The sequence below is a fragment of the Microtus pennsylvanicus genome, chromosome 13 (assembly GCF_037038515.1).
Source record: "Microtus pennsylvanicus isolate mMicPen1 chromosome 13, mMicPen1.hap1, whole genome shotgun sequence".
Taxonomy (NCBI): Eukaryota; Metazoa; Chordata; class Mammalia; order Rodentia; family Cricetidae; genus Microtus; species Microtus pennsylvanicus.
Window position 1 is genome coordinate 49591558 of NC_134591.1, and position 16843 is coordinate 49608400.

At 47.0% G+C, this 16843-nt stretch overlaps 2 protein-coding genes across 22 annotated transcripts in view; one reads left to right on the plus strand and one right to left on the minus strand.

Annotated features, from left to right (window-relative positions):
* Pik3r3 (phosphoinositide-3-kinase regulatory subunit 3) overlaps nt 1-5046 on the plus strand; it is a 75765-nt gene extending 70719 nt beyond the window's left edge. For 4 of the 7 annotated variants that reach the window (XM_075946963.1, XM_075946964.1, XM_075946965.1 and 1 more), the window contains one exon: nt 1564-5045. In XM_075946963.1, the coding sequence (XP_075803078.1) occupies nt 1564-1762 (199 nt within the window). In that variant the 3' untranslated portion in view covers nt 1763-5045. Of the gene's footprint in view, nt 1-1563 lie in introns of all 7 variants that reach the window. The other 3 variants (XM_075946962.1, XM_075946966.1, XM_075946969.1) reach the window with 2 other exon arrangements.
* A 1004-nt stretch (nt 5047-6050) lies between these two features.
* Mast2 (microtubule associated serine/threonine kinase 2) overlaps nt 6051-16843 on the minus strand; it is a 115349-nt gene continuing 104556 nt past the window's right edge. For 10 of the 15 annotated variants that reach the window (XM_075946959.1, XM_075946955.1, XM_075946951.1 and 7 more), the window contains 15 exons: nt 16225-16433; nt 15216-15354; nt 13719-13851; nt 12883-13048; nt 12310-12411; nt 11963-12085; nt 11695-11804; nt 11197-11351; nt 10703-10977; nt 10410-10604; nt 9240-9466; nt 8948-9070; nt 8223-8359; nt 7903-8096; nt 6051-7625 (listed from right to left, as the gene is read on the minus strand). In XM_075946959.1, coding sequence (XP_075803074.1) covers nt 6106-7625; nt 7903-8096; nt 8223-8359; nt 8948-9070; nt 9240-9466; nt 10410-10604; nt 10703-10977; nt 11197-11351; nt 11695-11804; nt 11963-12085; nt 12310-12411; nt 12883-13048; nt 13719-13851; nt 15216-15354; nt 16225-16433 — 3808 coding nt within the window. In that variant the 3' untranslated portion in view covers nt 6051-6105. The remainder of the gene's footprint in view (nt 7626-7902; nt 8097-8222; nt 8360-8947; nt 9071-9239; nt 9467-10409; nt 10605-10702; nt 10978-11196; nt 11352-11694; nt 11805-11962; nt 12086-12309; nt 12412-12882; nt 13049-13718; nt 13852-15215; nt 15355-16224; nt 16434-16843) is intronic. The other 5 variants (XM_075946945.1, XM_075946954.1, XM_075946948.1 and 2 more) reach the window with 2 other exon arrangements.

Consider the following 16843-nt stretch of genomic DNA (forward strand, 5'->3'; position numbering starts at 1 on the left):
TGTAGTATCAGGCCTGCCAAGTTACACAGTGAGACCGGCCCTTTTTTTTTTTAAAAAAAAAAAACATTGTGATTGGAAAGGAAGAGGTAAAATGGGTTTATAGAGGTTGCAGGTTCTCTCTCTGTGTACACACACACACACACACACACATACATGCACATATATTCATTTATCTATGTATGCATTTTTGGATAGGGTCTCAGGTACCCTAGGCAGGCCTTACTTAAACCTGTTGTGTATCTGAATATGACCCTGAACTTCTAATAATAAGGCCTCTACTTCCTAGATGATGGGGTGTTGCCATGTCCAGTTTATACAAAAGTGTACTTCTTTTTTTTTTTTTTTTTTTTTTTGGTTTTTCGAGACAGGGTTTCTCTGTGGTTTTGGAGCCTGTCCTGGAATTAGCTCTTGTAGACCAGGCTGGTCTCGAACTCACAGATATCCACCTGCCTCTGCCTCCCAAGTGCTGGGATTAAAGGTGTGCGCCACCACCGCCCGGCCAAAAGTGTACTTCTGTGTACTAGTAATGAATAACCCATTTTTCACTAAATGGTGACATGCCATTTAAAATTATAAAATGCTGAGGAATTAAACAAATTTGTACAGTGACATCTGAGAAAAATGACTGAATGAAGTTAGGAGTTTAGTCGGTGAAGGCCTTTGCATGTTAATATTTAGAGCAGTGGTTCTCAACCTTCCTAATGCTGGGACCTTTTAATATAGTTTTTCGTGTTGTGGTGACCCCCCAGCCATAAAATTATTTTGTTGTTACTTCATAACTGTAATTTTGCTACTTTTTTTTTGTTTGTTTTTCTAGACAGAGTTTCTCTGTAGCTTTGGAGCCTGTCCTGGAACTAGCTCTTGTAGACCAGGCTGGCCTCGAACTCACAAAGATCCGCCTGCCTCTGCCTCCTGAGTGCTGGGATTAAAGGCGTGCGCCACCAACGCCCAGCTTGCTACTGTTATATAGTATAAGTATCTGTATTTTCTAAGAGTCTTAGGTGACCCCTGTGAAAGGGTATTTCAACCCCAAAGAGGTCATGACCCACAGGTTGAGAACCACTCATCTAGAGGTAGTTTTCCTGTTCTGTTACACTTACTCAGCTCCTTGAAACATAATAGACTTGACTTTCTTTCCTCAAAAAATATTTTAAATATCAGTACTTCATAAAATTAATCTACAAAGTTAGCACAATCCTAACAAAATCCAAAGTTTTAGCTGAATATTTGCAGAAAATAAGCAAGATTTTTTAAAATTTCTATGAATTGCAAGAGACCCAAAATAACTAAAACAATCTCAAGAAAGGAAGTTGTGGCACTACCACCTTGACTTCAGAACTCATGACTGTAAGCTATAGCAAGTAGCGCTGAGGAGGACTTAACAAAGGATAGACATATATGTGGAATGACAGGAACTGAGGACTGGGAAATTAGGTCTACATTTATGGTTAAGTATCTGAAGTCAAGCCTTTAAGAGGCACAGTTATGTCTGATTGACTGATGCATGGGATCCTTCCTGTCTACCCTGACCTGCCTTAGCATTTTCCCATGGTGTCGTTGCAGTGCGGATGGGGAAGTGAAGCACTGTGTGATCTACAGCACTGCTCGAGGATACGGCTTTGCAGAACCCTACAACCTGTACAGCTCGCTGAAGGAGCTGGTGCTCCATTACCAGCAGACATCCCTGGTTCAGCACAATGACTCCCTCAACGTCAGGCTCGCCTACCCTGTCCATGCACAGATGCCCTCGCTCTGCAGATAAGCAGAGTGGGAAGAGACATGGCTCTCCAGCATTACTTTCCTATGGTTTTAACTAGACTACGATGAGGGCATTCTTTCTCCGTAGACTGCTTGTTTTGCACAAGTGACTCTGTGAATGTGAAGTGGAAAGGCCGAGCAGTAGCTGGCCAGGATTTGGGGGTAAATGAGGGGCCCAGGGTCTCCGGATTCAGCTGTGCTGCACTTGTGTACTAAGCTGGAGCAGATGCTGGTTTCATGGAGTTTTGTTTTGCTGTCAGGCACCTTGAACAGAACAGTGGTGGGTGGGGGTGGGGGATCTATTTGGAAGCCTCTGAAGAGTCCATGTCCTCTTGTCTTCAACCCTGAAAATGCAGCAGGTCATGGTTCTGTTGGGAGTTGCTTTGATAGTCTCTCCCTACAATAAGAATCTAACTTTGATTCTGTGGTAAGATGGGGGGGGGGGGAAGGCAACCAAAGGAATAGGTGTGGGATTTCATTTACAGAATCTAAAAAAGGAGGCAAAAGACTTCTTCAGTTGATGTTATTTCAATGTTACCAACATAATTTAGGCTTCAGCATCTTACCATCTCCTTCTACTAACTCACTGTGTTCATGAATCAAAAAACAACATTGCTAGACCAAGGTCTAAGGGGAGAAGGTGACACTCAGTAGCTGAACGCACACTTCTGTACTGAAACCTGAATGAGAAATGTGAGTTCTAACAGACACTAGAAATGGTCAGTGTGTTCCTTTCGCCCTGGCCTTGTTTCTGAGATGAAGATAAGAGTTGTCTTGTGGGATAGTCAGCTTTGAGTCATGGTGAAGTTGGTGCTTGTGTGGTGTTTCTTTAGCCAAAAGAATGATGTTTGAAACCTTTGTAACTAGTTTTATGAGTAAAGGTGCAATCCAGTGCTTTTAGATGGCTTGATATACCAAATAATGATAGAGAACAACATTGTTATGTGCTTCCCCAGGTTAAAAAGCCTTGCCAAAACTATACAAGGATTAATTTGCCTTCATCTCCCTTTTTTTGGGTAGGGTTTAGGGAGCCATAGGTAGGTAACTAAAGGACTCAGCTTGTGGCCAGAGACCTCAGCAAATCTCATGTACATGAGCCCTTGTGTCAGGGTGAAGGGCCCATCTCATCACACATTATTCCATAATGTGGTTGAAGCTTTTGCCAAGAGAGGGGATGTAGTGTGGAGTTCAGACTATCTGGGAAAAAAAATTCTACAAGCTTTCCTATTTGTCTTTTTTTGTGAGCCTGCCATTAAGGCAGTGTGCAAGCCTCTCCTCATGCTTCAGTGGCTGTGATTTTAGGCCAGAAATCTTCTGCTCCATGTGGTTTAGGCCTTCCAGCTGAGTGAAGTTCATTAGGTAGAGGGCAGACATTTATTCCTGGCTTCACACTCATTTAACAAACAGAGTCCAGCTGCTTCAGAGCCAGTCCTAGAGCCATTAATGGCTCAGTATGACTCAGCTGCTAGAGCTCAGTGACATGCAGGCAGGCATTCTAGTTGAACAAGATAAGCAGCCCATACCTGGGTCTTGGCTCATAAGGCTTATGATAAGGGAAGATCAAAATTGGGGGCCAAACTAAAGATGAACATGACTTTCCCTAAGCATTTACCTCGGTGAATGTCTGGAGTGAACTACAATAGAGATCAAGACTTTTGGGGAGCTGTCGTTGCAGTAAGCACAGGAAGGGACATCTCGTTGTTGTTGGCTCCAGTATGGAGCGAGAGGAAACTGACCTCTCAGCCTCTGGTAAAGGTCCTGCCTTTCTCAAAATTGCCAGCTTGAAATCTTGCTCAGTTATCAGGTAATGCCAAGGTATTTGCTGATTCGCATAGCTATGTGACTTGTACCTGACTGAACTTGCTGAAGCAGTCACAGGCTCAAGATTAGGTGTAAGGAATTCCTCCTGTCAGTCACTGAAACTCTAGTATGTCCTGGGTGCTTCCCCCAAGTAAGTCGAAATAGAATATAATATACAACTGGAGTGTTGAAAATGTCATGACTTTGTAGGGCAGATGTGGAGGATATGTAGGAGACAGAAGGCAGCATCTTAGCATCTACAATTGGGCTGAACTGTGGAGAAAGGTTGTCTGGCAGTCCTATATTCCTTCCCTTTAAGTGCTCCAAGACCAGGGGTCATTTAATAAATAGGAAGGTACCTTTTTCTGAGATGTTGCCACATGATTTACTTGGTCCTGAGCTGTGAAAATGGCATAAGGACAGTTTCCTAACAGTGGCCCTGGTGTCTGGGGGAGTCAGCATGCTAGTCTAATCATCTGTTCCCGTATCTGGGCCCCGGGACTCTCTAGCTCTATTGGCATCTTAACTGCAGTCTCACTGACTGAAGCAGAGGGTAAAGAGACAGATATTAACCAGAGGGGCAGATCAGCCAGCCCCCAACATGAAAGCAGCTTTTGGTTGGCTAGATACACCTGTCTTTTTTTTATAACGAAACAATGCTGTTTACACCTGGCATCATTCAAGCATAGGTGGGTTGCCTATGTTTGTCACTGCTCCACCCACAGATGAAGACATCTGCAGCTCCACTCTTCCACATTTACTTCAGACTCCTCGAGCCACTGTGGCGTCTTCCATGTGTCTCATCTTGCTGCAAGGTACCGGCTCCATGCATTCTCCTGAGCTAGAAAAAAAATTCTGAGCAATTTTTGTTTTCTAGGATGATCTCTGTTGCCAGGTAAGACCCCAGAGTAGATCTCTGTGAGGTTTCCATGGCATCATAAACCAGAGGGTCTGTGTTTGGTCCTTTGCTGCCAGCTGCTCAGTTTTGATTTAGCACTAGCCATTTGTGACAACCAGCTTTGTTTCTTTACAAATTCTCGCATGTAACTTTGGTACTGTTGTTTCTTGTGAAAATCTATTGTTGTCTTTGGTGTAATTAAAAAAAATTCATGTAGTTTATGTAAAAATACCTGACTCAGAAGGAAGCCAATTGTGTCTTGTGTTGGGACAATTTATAATGTAGTTCCTAGACCACTTTTACAAACTGTTCTTGTCATCAGACATTACTGTGCAGTGGTGGGGACGGGTGGGGGGAAGGCAAGGCAAAAATATTGTTTGGGGTTTTTTTTTTGTACCTTCTTCAAGACAGGGATGGTCTGGCCGACTTGCTCCAAATGCCAATAAAAATATTGCAGTGAATTTCTGTCTTCTTGGCATGGAGGGGGGTGGGCTTGGTAGGGAGGACACTATGTGGTCCTGCAGTCTTGGAGGCTAACCTGGGACCATTAGAGGTTCTCCCTTCTGTGTGACGAAACCAACACTTAACAGTCCTATCTACCCCAAGCAGGATAAACATAAAAAAAAAAAATCAATATCCATTCTTACTAATAAGTGCATTTTATTGGTTCTCATGCCCAGAAATAAGCATTTTTCCCATTCTCCTCTGAGGTTAGAAGTAGACTTACTAATCTTAGCCTCTTGTCCTCTGCGCGGCACTTTATCCACATGGCTTGGTTGGTCAGGAATGTCTGTTTACTTACCTTGTTTTGTTCATTTATTCCCTGCTATGTCCTAAGTACAAGGCATGAACTGTGCATGTTTAATACCAAGATAGTCAAAAATTATATCCTATTTCTAGTTTGAAGTTCTTTCCTCTCTTGGATATTGAGCGACCACCAAGCTTTACTTCCTAACTCACTTCCTTTATGCTGCTGTGCACAGGGGTGTCATTGTTGATAAAATATGGCTCTCATTTCCATATATTTTATTACCTTCTTGATACCCCATAAATAGCTCAATGTAAATATATCCAAAGTTAAAAGTCGTCACTTCCTTTTACTTTTTCTTGTTTACTTGCTAAGATACAAAGTTAGACAATAAATAAATACAGGTTTTAGAGTCAGAGGCCTGAGTTCTAGTTCCAGCTCTGCCCAAACTGAGTATGATGCCTAGGGCAGGAAAAAAGCTAATTTCCTTACCAAGCAAGCAGTGGCCATGCAGTGCTCTATTAACTACAGAATCTCAGGGCTGGCCCCTGCTTTGCTCATCATGTACACTGATGGCTGGCTATGCAGAAGGATGGTAAACCTTGTTTCACTTTGAGTTGTTTTTGGTTCTTTGAACATAGTAGGTATATTGTGTGTACTACATTCTGCCCACTCTTTCCTGAGTCACTTCCTACTCTCAGCTCCTAGATGATCAAAGAAATGCAGCTGGATTGGGTTCTGTTCCCGAGACTAAAAATTTAATCATTATAATCCCAGGAGCAACAGGCCCCAGACCTAGAGTCCTGTGTACAATGACCAATAGAAAGAAGCAAACAAAGGCCAGGATGGTTTTCAGGAGGATGTATTACACAGGTGAGTGCAAGGAAAGCAAACCCAACTGCTATGTTGGCTTTAAAAGTTCATCTGATGCCAGTGCCAAGTTCTGATGCTTTTGTTGGCCCCCAGGTTCTTGGCTTTTCCAGAGCAGGCTGGGCCCAGTTTCTGGGCTGAGGGGGTAGGTTCTGCATGGAATGTCCTGCCTCCTGTCGCCTGAGGCATCAGGAACTTCCATAATGCTCAGGACTGGCTCCTCTTTCTCCACTTGTTCACATTTAGACTCCCATAGCCAGTTTTGGCTGGGGACCTCATGAAGTGGATAGGTCAGCCCAGGGACACCGGGTGACTGTGACTTCTCTTGCTTAGGAGACAGGTTCTTAGGAAGAGTTGGAACTGTGGTTTCCAAATCTTGGGAGTTAGCTGGTTCACCTGTCCTTGTTATCTTCTTGTTTGGGGATGCTCTGTCTGGACCTTCAATAAGGAATTTCCAGGACCATGGTCCTGGCTTTCCAGAGGTGGAGGTGGCAGAACAACTAGTAGAGGCGAGTTCTGAAGAGCTGGGACAAAGTGCAGCTAGTGCCTGTGTGTGGAGGCGCTGGGCTTTCCAGCAGCCTTCAGAGGAGGTGGGGCTTGTGGGCCCAGACCTACTCAGGCTGGAGGCTTCTAAAGAACTGGTAGCTTCCTCAAAGGCTTGTGGCCTCCAGAGCCTCCTCTGAGAGAGTACAGGAACTTCTATTTGGGGGGAACCTAGTATGACCCCTGTCAATAGGCCTGAGAGTACAGGACCTTCGTTCTTTAGATTCCTGTGCAAGAAAGTGTCCTCTTCCCTACCCTCTCCTGAAACTTTAGGGGGTACATTTTGGCCTGCTGCTGGTTGGGGAGCCAATCTTGGCTCTTGTGTGGCCTGGCTGTTCTCAGGCTCCTCATCAGAGTCATCTTCTGAGGAGTCTACTTCCCGGATAGCTTCTTGTTTTTGCAGTGACTCTCGGCGTTCAGCTCGATCCTGCCGGAGGGTCCCAAGGGCCCTTGAAGGAGCAGGCTGCAGCATCCCTTTTCCTGGAAGTGGCCCTTTCCCAGAGAGCACACTTCTAGTTCCAACCACCTCCAGAGGGCTGACCTCCCTGGGAGGCAGTTCCTTCTTTAGCTCGCCGTGGGTTAGGTCAAGACTATGCTTGCGGGAAGGGGCTAATTTTTTCTCAGACGCTGCCAGTGCAGCTGCCAGCTTTTCAGCAGACTGCACCCTTTTAAGCAGTGGAGAACGGGGTGGCTCTGCACTCTTGGGCCGAGAGAGCTGCCTACCTAGTGGAGGAGACAAGTGAAGTTTGGTAGGAAAGGCCTGGGCTCCGTGTCCAGACAAAGGCGATGGGGAACGCTGAGGCGAAGCTGCTGCTGCTGGTGGAGAAGGGGTGTGGGCCAGTGGTGACAGTGGGATGCTGCCTGCTGACTTGCGCCGTGGAGAGCGGTATTGGCGTTGGAGCTTGGGTGCTAGACCATGTAGGGAGCTGGGCCGTGTATGTCCAGAGCCAGCAGGGGAACTGGGTACACTGGAGCTGGGAGAGCTGCTCTGCGATGAATTCCCTCCCACTTTGGATAGTCACATGGATGGAAAGACAGATCAACAGAAAACAGCACATCAACGTTACTTCTTAGAAGTGACTAAGTTGCAAGGCAGAACGTAGTCCTGGAAATGCCCACTTTATATTACTGGTGGACCAGAGTCTACTTAATCCACTCCCCTCCATAAACTCCTCCCAAGACTTCTGGTTCTTCAAGGGTGGGCTCAAAAGAGATTTACAGTGGGGCTCAGGTTCACTCCTATTTCTCAAGGAGTGGTTTCTGATCTGCAGGGAACCCCTTGTACCTGAGTGCACAGCATCAGGGGCTATCCGGTAGCCCTGAGGAGGGGAACGGGGAGAGAGGCTGTGGCTGTGTGTGGGAGATCCTGGACCACTCTCTCCTGATGACAAGGAACGGTTAAGGGAAGAAAGGCTGCGGCTGGTGTGCAGCAAGGAGGCCTGCTTAGTGATCTTCCGGAAGAGGGAGCTTCTTTTTCTGCTGTAGAGGTTAAGGGCAAAGCTGAGCTGCACAGGGCACAGCATACTGTGGGCCTGGAGCCCATGCCCCAAGCAAATGTGAGCACCCAGGTTCTCAGGGTAGACCTCTGGACCACATCTGTCTCACCTTTCTTGCCCATCCTTGCCCCTGCTCCGTTTGCTCCTTCGGGCCATTTTGGCTTTGTAGCTGCCTTTCCGAGCTGGCCCCACTTTGATAGACGTATTCTCCAAGGGAGTTGTTGAAATTGATACCTTGTTTCCACTCTGAGAAGCCAAGCAGAAAAAAAGCATGACTCTGGCTAAGGGAGGTGCTATTTTCTTGTCTTGCCCTTTGCCGCACCACAGCTCCAGCTCTTGTTCTTACAAACCAACATTAACAAGAGCTATTTTCCCTCACAGGTTAGAAAGTGGTTCCAAGCCCGGAGGTGGTGACGCACGCCTTTAATCCCAGCACTTGGGAGGCAGAGGCAGGCGGATCTCTGTGAGTTCGAGACCAGCCTGGTCTACAGAGCTAGTTCCAGGACAGGCTCCAAAACCACTGAGAAACCCTGTCTCGAAAAACCAAACCCCCCTTCCCCCCCCCAAAAAAAGAAAGTGGTTCCAAGTGGCACCTCAGAGTGTCCTGCTCATCAGTCTCACCTGCAGTTTAGAAGAGTCACTGGGTCTTGGCCAGCAAAAGCTAATTACCATATGGAGAAAATCTCCTGTACTGCACAAATTCTGCATGTCCCTACATCTGTCCTTAATGCAACATGTATGTGTACCTGCTATGCCCACTCCCCCTTACGGCTAGTTCAGGCTCGCAGGTCTAGGGCATTCATACCTCACACAGACGACATTTCCCGCACTAACCTTCAGGATCAGCTCCACTACTTCCGTATGGACCAGCCCATGCACAGGCTCACCATTGACATGGGTGATGAGGTCACCCTGACGAAGTCCTGCCTCACTGGCTGGACCGCCATCTTCCACATGCTGTCTCAGGAAGAGAAGAGTCTTTAGTTTGGACCCTGGTTCTGCTGCTGTGACCCCTTGACCACCACCCTTTGGTTTCTGTGAGTAATGTGGGCGGGCAGATAGGTTCCAGTAAGGGGAGGCGGGAGCAACAACGTTAGAGGACAACGCTCTGCCTGGCCAGACATACCCACACCATGTGGTGTACAGTGTAGACATCTGAGTCACCCATGTAGACACGGATGGCCCTCAGGGTGAAGCCATACTTCTTGCCAGCTCGGTGGATGACGATGGGAGGCCTCAAGCTGCCAAGAGCTGGCAAGAAGTCCCTGCTTGGAGAAGAGTCCCTGGAAGATGGATTAGATGACTGGGAATGCGGGGACATGGGGCTGGCCAATGGAGAGCAGGTGTGATGTTCTGGAGGAGAAATCAAGACTTAGTGATCAGAGATCTTGACCTGGCCATGATCTCAGCCTGATCCAGGCTGTTCATCCCAGCCCACTCCTAGTCATGGACAGACCTAAAGTTCACCTTCCCTGCAGGACTAGAGTTCACAAAGCACCCCTACCTAGCCCAGAACTTTTTGGGTACAGGTTAACGATGTAGCCAGCACCTATGTGTACATTATGGACTATGTAAGCACAACATAAGCATGTAAACATCACAGCTATCCTGTGAGCTCATTATTTATATCCACGAAACATTTTAAAAAATGATTTATTTTTGTTTATGTGAATTGATGCTTGCCCACATGTATGTCTGTGTAAGGGTGTTAGATCCCCTGGAACTGGAGTTAGACAGTTGTGAGCTATTATGTGGGTGCTGGGAATTTAACCTGAGTCCACTGAAACATCTCTCCAGCCCCATATATCCACATTTTAAAAATGAAAACTTGCCGGGCAGTAGTGGTGCAGGCCTTTAATCATAGCATTCAGGAGGCAGAGGCAGGCAGATCTCTTAGTTTAAGGCCAGCCTGGTCTACAGAGCTAGTTCCAGGACAGGCTCCAAAGCCACAGAGAAACCCTGTCTCAAAAAACCCAACCAACCAACCAACCAAACAAAACCCAACACCAAAACCACCCAACCAACCAATTAACCAAACAAAAAACATCAACTTAGGGCTTAAAGATGTCAGACAAGGTATTCAAGGTCAAGAGCCTTTAACATTGATGATTTAAATATTAGCTTTTGCATGTACATTACAGCCATCAGCACGAATCTTTAGAGACCTCTACTTGCATGGTAAGGGGTAGTCTCCCAGACACCTGCTTCACACATATACCTGCTGCACAGACTCCTGCAGACCCACAGCTTCAGTGTCCTTCCTGTGAGTTTGATCTTAGTTCCCTACTGGCCTTACCTGAAGGAATGAGGAGGGAAAGGGCTGTAGCGGAAGCAGACTTGATTACTTTGTTGACAGGGCGAGTGGTGCGTTTCTCTATAGAGTCCCCAGAGAGCAGCCGGTGACGAGCCCTGCGCACAGCTAGGTCACTGATGGCTTTGGCTGCAGCTTCCTCAGCCAGCTGTGGGGTCCCATGGCCTCGTGCCTCTGTGGCTGTGGACCCAAGTGAATAATGAGACCTGTAATGTGGCTAAGCCTCCCTCCCTCTAGTATACTCCAGCCTATGTATTTCACCGTCCTCTGGGCCACACCTGGACAAGACTCACTGCTTTGGCCAGGAAGCTCCTCATCCAGCTTCAGCTGCCTCTCCAATGGTCGTTCAGTGACAGCCCCAGATGACCCCTCTCCAGATGGGGCTAGGAGGACCCATATACCCTCCTGTTGTTGCCTCCGAGGGGTGCTACTGGTCTCCTCAGGGCAACGAGGCACATCAGGGAGGCCTGAACACCGGTGTCGCACTGTCATTGGAGGACTTGAATCACTCTCTGTGTGGGATGACTCAGACACAGACAACCGCTTCCGTAATCTGCAAAACAGAGGTACTATAGGGTAAAGTGGCCCAGGGTGTCTCCCTCTCCTGCCTCTGCTGAGACTACCTTAGGGGCAAAGTTATAGTCACAGACCTTTTCATACATTTTTCCAGACTTTCCTGGCAAATGTCATTTAACTACCAACACCCACCCCCTCCAGCATCTGATGCAACAACCAAGGGATGAACCCACCCTGGTGAGCCCTGGGTGCTTACATCTCGGGGGAACCAATCACCCAGCTGCGGTCTCTGCCCTTCAGCCCTGCCAAGCCATCTGAGCGATCTTCCTTCTCCTCACTCAGGCTGCGCTTGGTTGGGGGTGGTGTCCGGCGTTCCTCAAGCAGGGAAAGCCGTTCCATGCTACTGTAAACCTGTGGGCACAGGAGACACGTGGAATGGCTCCGACAACTATATTTCCAAGGAACAAAGGTTCTCCTTGGGATCCGGCAGCCAGAGATTTAAGGGGACCCCCCCACACACACACACTTATGCCCTCCTCCATCCATGTTGCTCATTTGCAGAAGCTGTTCTGCTGACCTGACTCTGGCAGGGACTAGGATGATCCTAGAAGATCCTGCAGTATGTAACCCTAGCCCTCTGATCTCTTTTTATGGACGTGGTCCTATCAAAATTCCTTGAGCCTGCCCTAAGTATGACCCTCAACAGGATCTCTTCTCCCAATCCATTAACAGCCTGGACTTCCTTAAGTCACACCTTGCTGAACCTTGGAGAGCAGGAAGAAAACTGGCGGATCTCAAGGCAGCCATCCTCACTCACTTCCTCTTCATCCTCAGAGTCTACATGGTGGTATCGTTCTGAACGGGCTAGACCAAATACACAGTTTAATTAACTTGTGCACCCTTGTTGGTCCCATCCTGGTGGCACCAGCAGGGCCCTGAGCAGTTGCTCCTGACCAAGGGATGCATAGGCATTTCCGAACAAATATGGTTCATGTTTCGCTTCACCCCACCAGTAGTCTTACTGTCAAAATAGCTGGTGTCATCCTCTGACTCCAACTGAGGTATAAATTCAGCCTTTTGGCGAAGAAGTCCTGTCCAGTCCAGACCCATGAAGAATGGGTGCTGCTTCACTTCACAGGCACTACCTGCAGATAGAGGACAGGACGAGATTAGCTGCATAAAGTATAGGTCACTAAGTCATATGAGAAGCTAGACTGTGAGAAAGTAAGCGTGGGAAGTCTCAGTTCAAGGACTCTTCCTTCTCTGCCTGGAGGAATAGGGCAGTCTCAGAATCAAGAAGAGGGACTTTCCACTGAACCTTAGGGCACACAGACCAAGTGTTGAGAAATGAGAGAAAAGCCCAACTTACTTGTGCCCAGTCTTTCTAGTGGGTTCTGGTGAAGCAGTTTGGAAGTGAGGTCTTGGGCATCTGGGGGTAGTGCATCATCACCTTCAGGCCACACAATCTCATCTGAAGGATCATGGGTAAGAGAGAAAGAAAAATTTGTGGGTATAGTGCGGGGAGATGCAGAAAAAGAAAAGTATAAGGAAGGAAAAAAAGTCAGGTTTAGAGCTCCTCCAAACCTTGCCTGGGACCCCAGTTCTTAAAGGCCTACAGGTACCCCCCCTCTTAAGGGAGTCTCAACAGTCCCCAGAACATAGCTTGCTCCTTGATTCAGTGTGGGCATTGCAAACAGTGACTTCCCACTCCTGAAGCTCCAGCTCACCTGCCATTTTACTCTAGACACAGAACTCACACTCACAGACACCACAGAACACCATTTCACAAGAACGACATGAACACAGGAAGCCCCAGGAAGAAACAGCATGTGTGTACAAGCAGACACATGCCTACTAGGCACACATTCAGAAAAAAGAGCACAAGAGTCTCCCAGCTGTATGCACACAGCCTGACTCCACACTGATCTGGGACAGTACCTACCACTGATCACTTGCCCAAAGAGCTCCTCCGGAGTGTCTCCAAAGAAAGGGACGCAACCCACCAGGAACTCATACAGGATTATGCCCATGGCCCACCAGTCCACTGGCTTCCCATAGCCCTGACGCAGGATCACCTCAGGTGCTATGTATTCCGGGGTCCCGCATACCTGAGCAGAGAAGGCAGGCTGGCTCAGGATCCTGAGGCAGCTTGCTGGCATGACAGCAGAGGGGTGTTCCTACTGCTGGAGCAGAGAAACCTCGGAATGAAGAGGCAGCTTACCTTAACTATAATTAGGACCAACAGCAATCCCAGGGAACCAGAGTTAAAGCTCTTAGTCAGGAGGGTTTCTCTATTTCCTAATTAACCAAAATATCTAATTCTAGCCTAAAACCGCCACGCTAAACTCTAATTCTCCTTTGGATCAGGAATTAGAGTTGGTTCCTACCCCAGAACCTACCAGTTACCTGTGCCACCACAACCTGAAATATCAAGTCACAAAACGGCCATGGGTTGCTCTAGAGAAAATGGCACAGCACCCAGTGGAAGTGTGTTCCTGACACACCCAGCAGAGCTGTGCCTCAGGCTGATCTCACAAGAAGATGTATCAACAGTTAAGACAGCTATCTCATCCAAATTCCAGGGAAAATTTTATATCCATTTTCTCAGGGCTCATCCTGTTTTCCAAATATGCTACCTATTCTGTGCTTCCCTGAAACTAAAGGCAAAAACGTGGAGTTCCCATGTTAATACTTAGGCATCGATTATAAGCAAATAGCTCCAAGGTCTTATTCTGAGGCCTGAATTTCAACTCCCAAGGATTTCCCCATGCTTCCTACCTGCTTGTCCAGGAACTCCCGGGCATCCTTTTCAATGTGGCCCTCATACAAGTTGGTTGTCAAACTCATGAGGCCAATTTTAGAAAGTCCAAAGTCAGTAAGTTTGATGTGCCCCATTGATGTAATCAGAAGGCTGTGAGACCACAGAAATAAAATCATGGAGTTATTTCCCAGCTGTTCCTTAGTACTGATTTAGCCTCTGCATGGTACTAAGAAACACAAATGGGGAGCTAGGCAGCTGTAAAGTAAGCAGCAGCCGTGGTTTGTGAGTACCATTTTCTGTCCCTCCTTGCAACTCCATTTCTTTGTTGTTCCACTTGCATTCTATACCTGAACAGGTATTGGCAGAAGAGACTGCCTCCAGGGCTGAGGTCAGTCATCCTAAAGAAGCTGCTATAATCGTTAACTATCCTTCCATAAGCTGAGAGACTTACAAGATCCATCCATCTCAGGGAGAAGGAAAACTGGTAAAACCTTTTTCCATGCCCTTGACTTGGGAGGCAGAAACTAGAAATCAGAGACTGCTTTACATACTTTGCTGGAGCCATTCTTCTTGACGCTAAGGGCTTCACCCTGCCACCCCTAATTCTAGCATTCCCAAGTTACTATCCCTGGTCCCAACTTCACTCATTGATTCATTCATTGAGATGGGGATGCCTTGACTGTCCTGGAACTAGCTCTGTAGACCAGGCTGGCCTTGATCTCACAGAAATCCTCTTGTCTCTTCCTCCCAAGTCCTAGGACTAAAGGCATGCACCACCACTGCCCTGCTTGGTCCTGACTTCTTTCATGGGCTCCATGTCAGCTGTCCAGGCCACAAACTCAAACTATCTGAAACAAAGTCAGGTTTCCTACCTGGTTCATCATCTGAGTAAGAAACATGTTCTGTAAGTTACTAAGTTCTGTGATAAGTGTCTCCAAACTGTTCTGGAACTGGGGATGCTGTACAGTGGTGGAGATCTCACTATCATGCATGAGACCTTGGGTTTGATTCACAGGACCAATGAAGGTAAAGCAGGGGGAGGATTGGGGAAGGCAGGCTGTTTCTACAATACGCAGCACAGAAAATGTGCTGTTTTCCATTTAAGAAGGAAGGAATTTGAGACTTAAAACTTTTAATTAAAACACTGACTCAGTTAACAAGCATGAGTGGCCATCTGAACATGAGTCTGCATAATATGAAAGCTATTTTCTTTCTTCTTTTATAAAGACAGGGTTTCTATGTATAGTCCTGGCTATCCTGGAACTCGCTTCGAACTCACAGAGATCTGCCTGCCTCTGCCTCCCAAGTGCTGGGATTAAAGGCGTGTGCTACCTCTACCTGGTCCAATGCTATTTTCTATAGTCATTATTAGATGTGCTAATTCATTTGTTTTGCTTGGTTTCTTCTGTTTCCTAGTAGCCATTCTAAGATGATCTAAACACGTTATGTTTGTACTACTTATCAAGAGACTTAAGAGAAGGACCCCGATCAACAGAAATAGACAGTGGGCATACTTGTCAGGCTTGAGGTCCCGGTGCACAATGCCATAGTTGTGTAAGTATTCCAAAGCCAGCACAGTTTCTGCAAAGTACAGACGCACCATGTCCACAGGCAGGGCCCCAATGTTCTTCAGCAGAGTGGCACAGTCACCCCCTGTAAAAAGCCCAAGCTATCATGAGGAAAAGCTATCATGTTTCAGTACCCTGTTCCAGCCAGTTCTCAGACTTTGCAGTCCCTAAGGAGACAGCCTCACAGAATAGTCTATTGCTGGAGCTTGTGACTCCAGCCCTTCTGCTACTAGTATGGGTAGGAGACAGGTACTAGAAAGCAGGAAATGGATTTAGGTGACAGAAGGAAAGACTCCAAGCCTTCATACCTTCATAAAGACTTGCAGGCATAACACTAAGTTTTGTAGGATGCGAATACTGTACTCACCAAATGTATCTGCTAAAACATATGTGTATGTTTGTTTCTGACTAAAGTAACATTTAAACCTCCAATAAACACCCACTGAAGTAAAAGCATGGCTTTGTTCAAGTTCAGCTTTAAGCCTTAGGGAAGATATGTTTGTAGCTGTACAGAGTGAAGGTCAGAGAAAGGGCCACTGCAAAGCTACTGCCTGCCCCTCTCCAAGCTCTGCCTACATTGTTGTTCTAGTCTATTTCTAGACTATATGACTAGTCTTAGTTAGGATGGCCCCTTCACAAGTTATCAGCAGGGGCAATCTTTGCAGAGCCCTATTTTGGGCTTCTGTGGCTGCTATCTAAAGCCTCTATCCCTGTCTACATAGAATTTGGGAAGTAGACTCTCTAGTAGCTGGGTTACTACATCTATCCACCTTTCTAACTGTGGAGCTATGTGCTCACTGTGGCCAGTGGTCTTAAGAGTTCCTAAGCAGAAATTGAAAGAGGTCTTGAAAGCTGGAGCCTAAAGCTTCACTACTGGACAAAGAAGCTGGTTCTTATTTAGGCCAAAGGCTCACACTACACTCTGACTTCCACACAGGCCACGCTCCCACAGTACCTTCAACATATTCCATCACCATGCATAAGTGACGCTTGGTCTCAAAGGAGCAGAACATGCTGACCACGAAGGGGTTTTCAGCGAACGTCAGTATGTCGCGCTCCACAAATGCTTGTTGGATCTGGTTCCGTAGGATCAGGTTCTGCTTATTAATCTTCTTCATAGCAAAGCGTTGTCGAGTGGACTTGTGCCGCACCAGAAAGACGGCCCTGAGGAAGACAGCCAGCCCAGCCCAGCCCCTCAACTGTACATTCCATAACCCCAAACTGCCTCTTCATCCCACGTAAGTGCACAAAACAACAAAAATCTTGAGGATATGCTTACTCCTAAGAAGAATCTGGGCTTCTGGCCCAATTAACTCTTCAATTTCCTGGCAGAGGAGGTCCTGAGGACCCAGTTCAATGTTTCCAGAACTCAGAGGAGTGCTACCAAGACAGGTGGCCCGGGGAAAGAGCCAATGTTCAGATGCCAGAGGAAACTGAACTCTTGACATTCCAGAATTCAAGGAGGGAATGGGTCCACCTTGGGGCATCTTTTCCCCAGGGGATTGGGAATCATACACTTTCAGAAGGAAGAGACCAAGGGCTGATTTAGTCCTGGTCACAATCTAACCCATGCC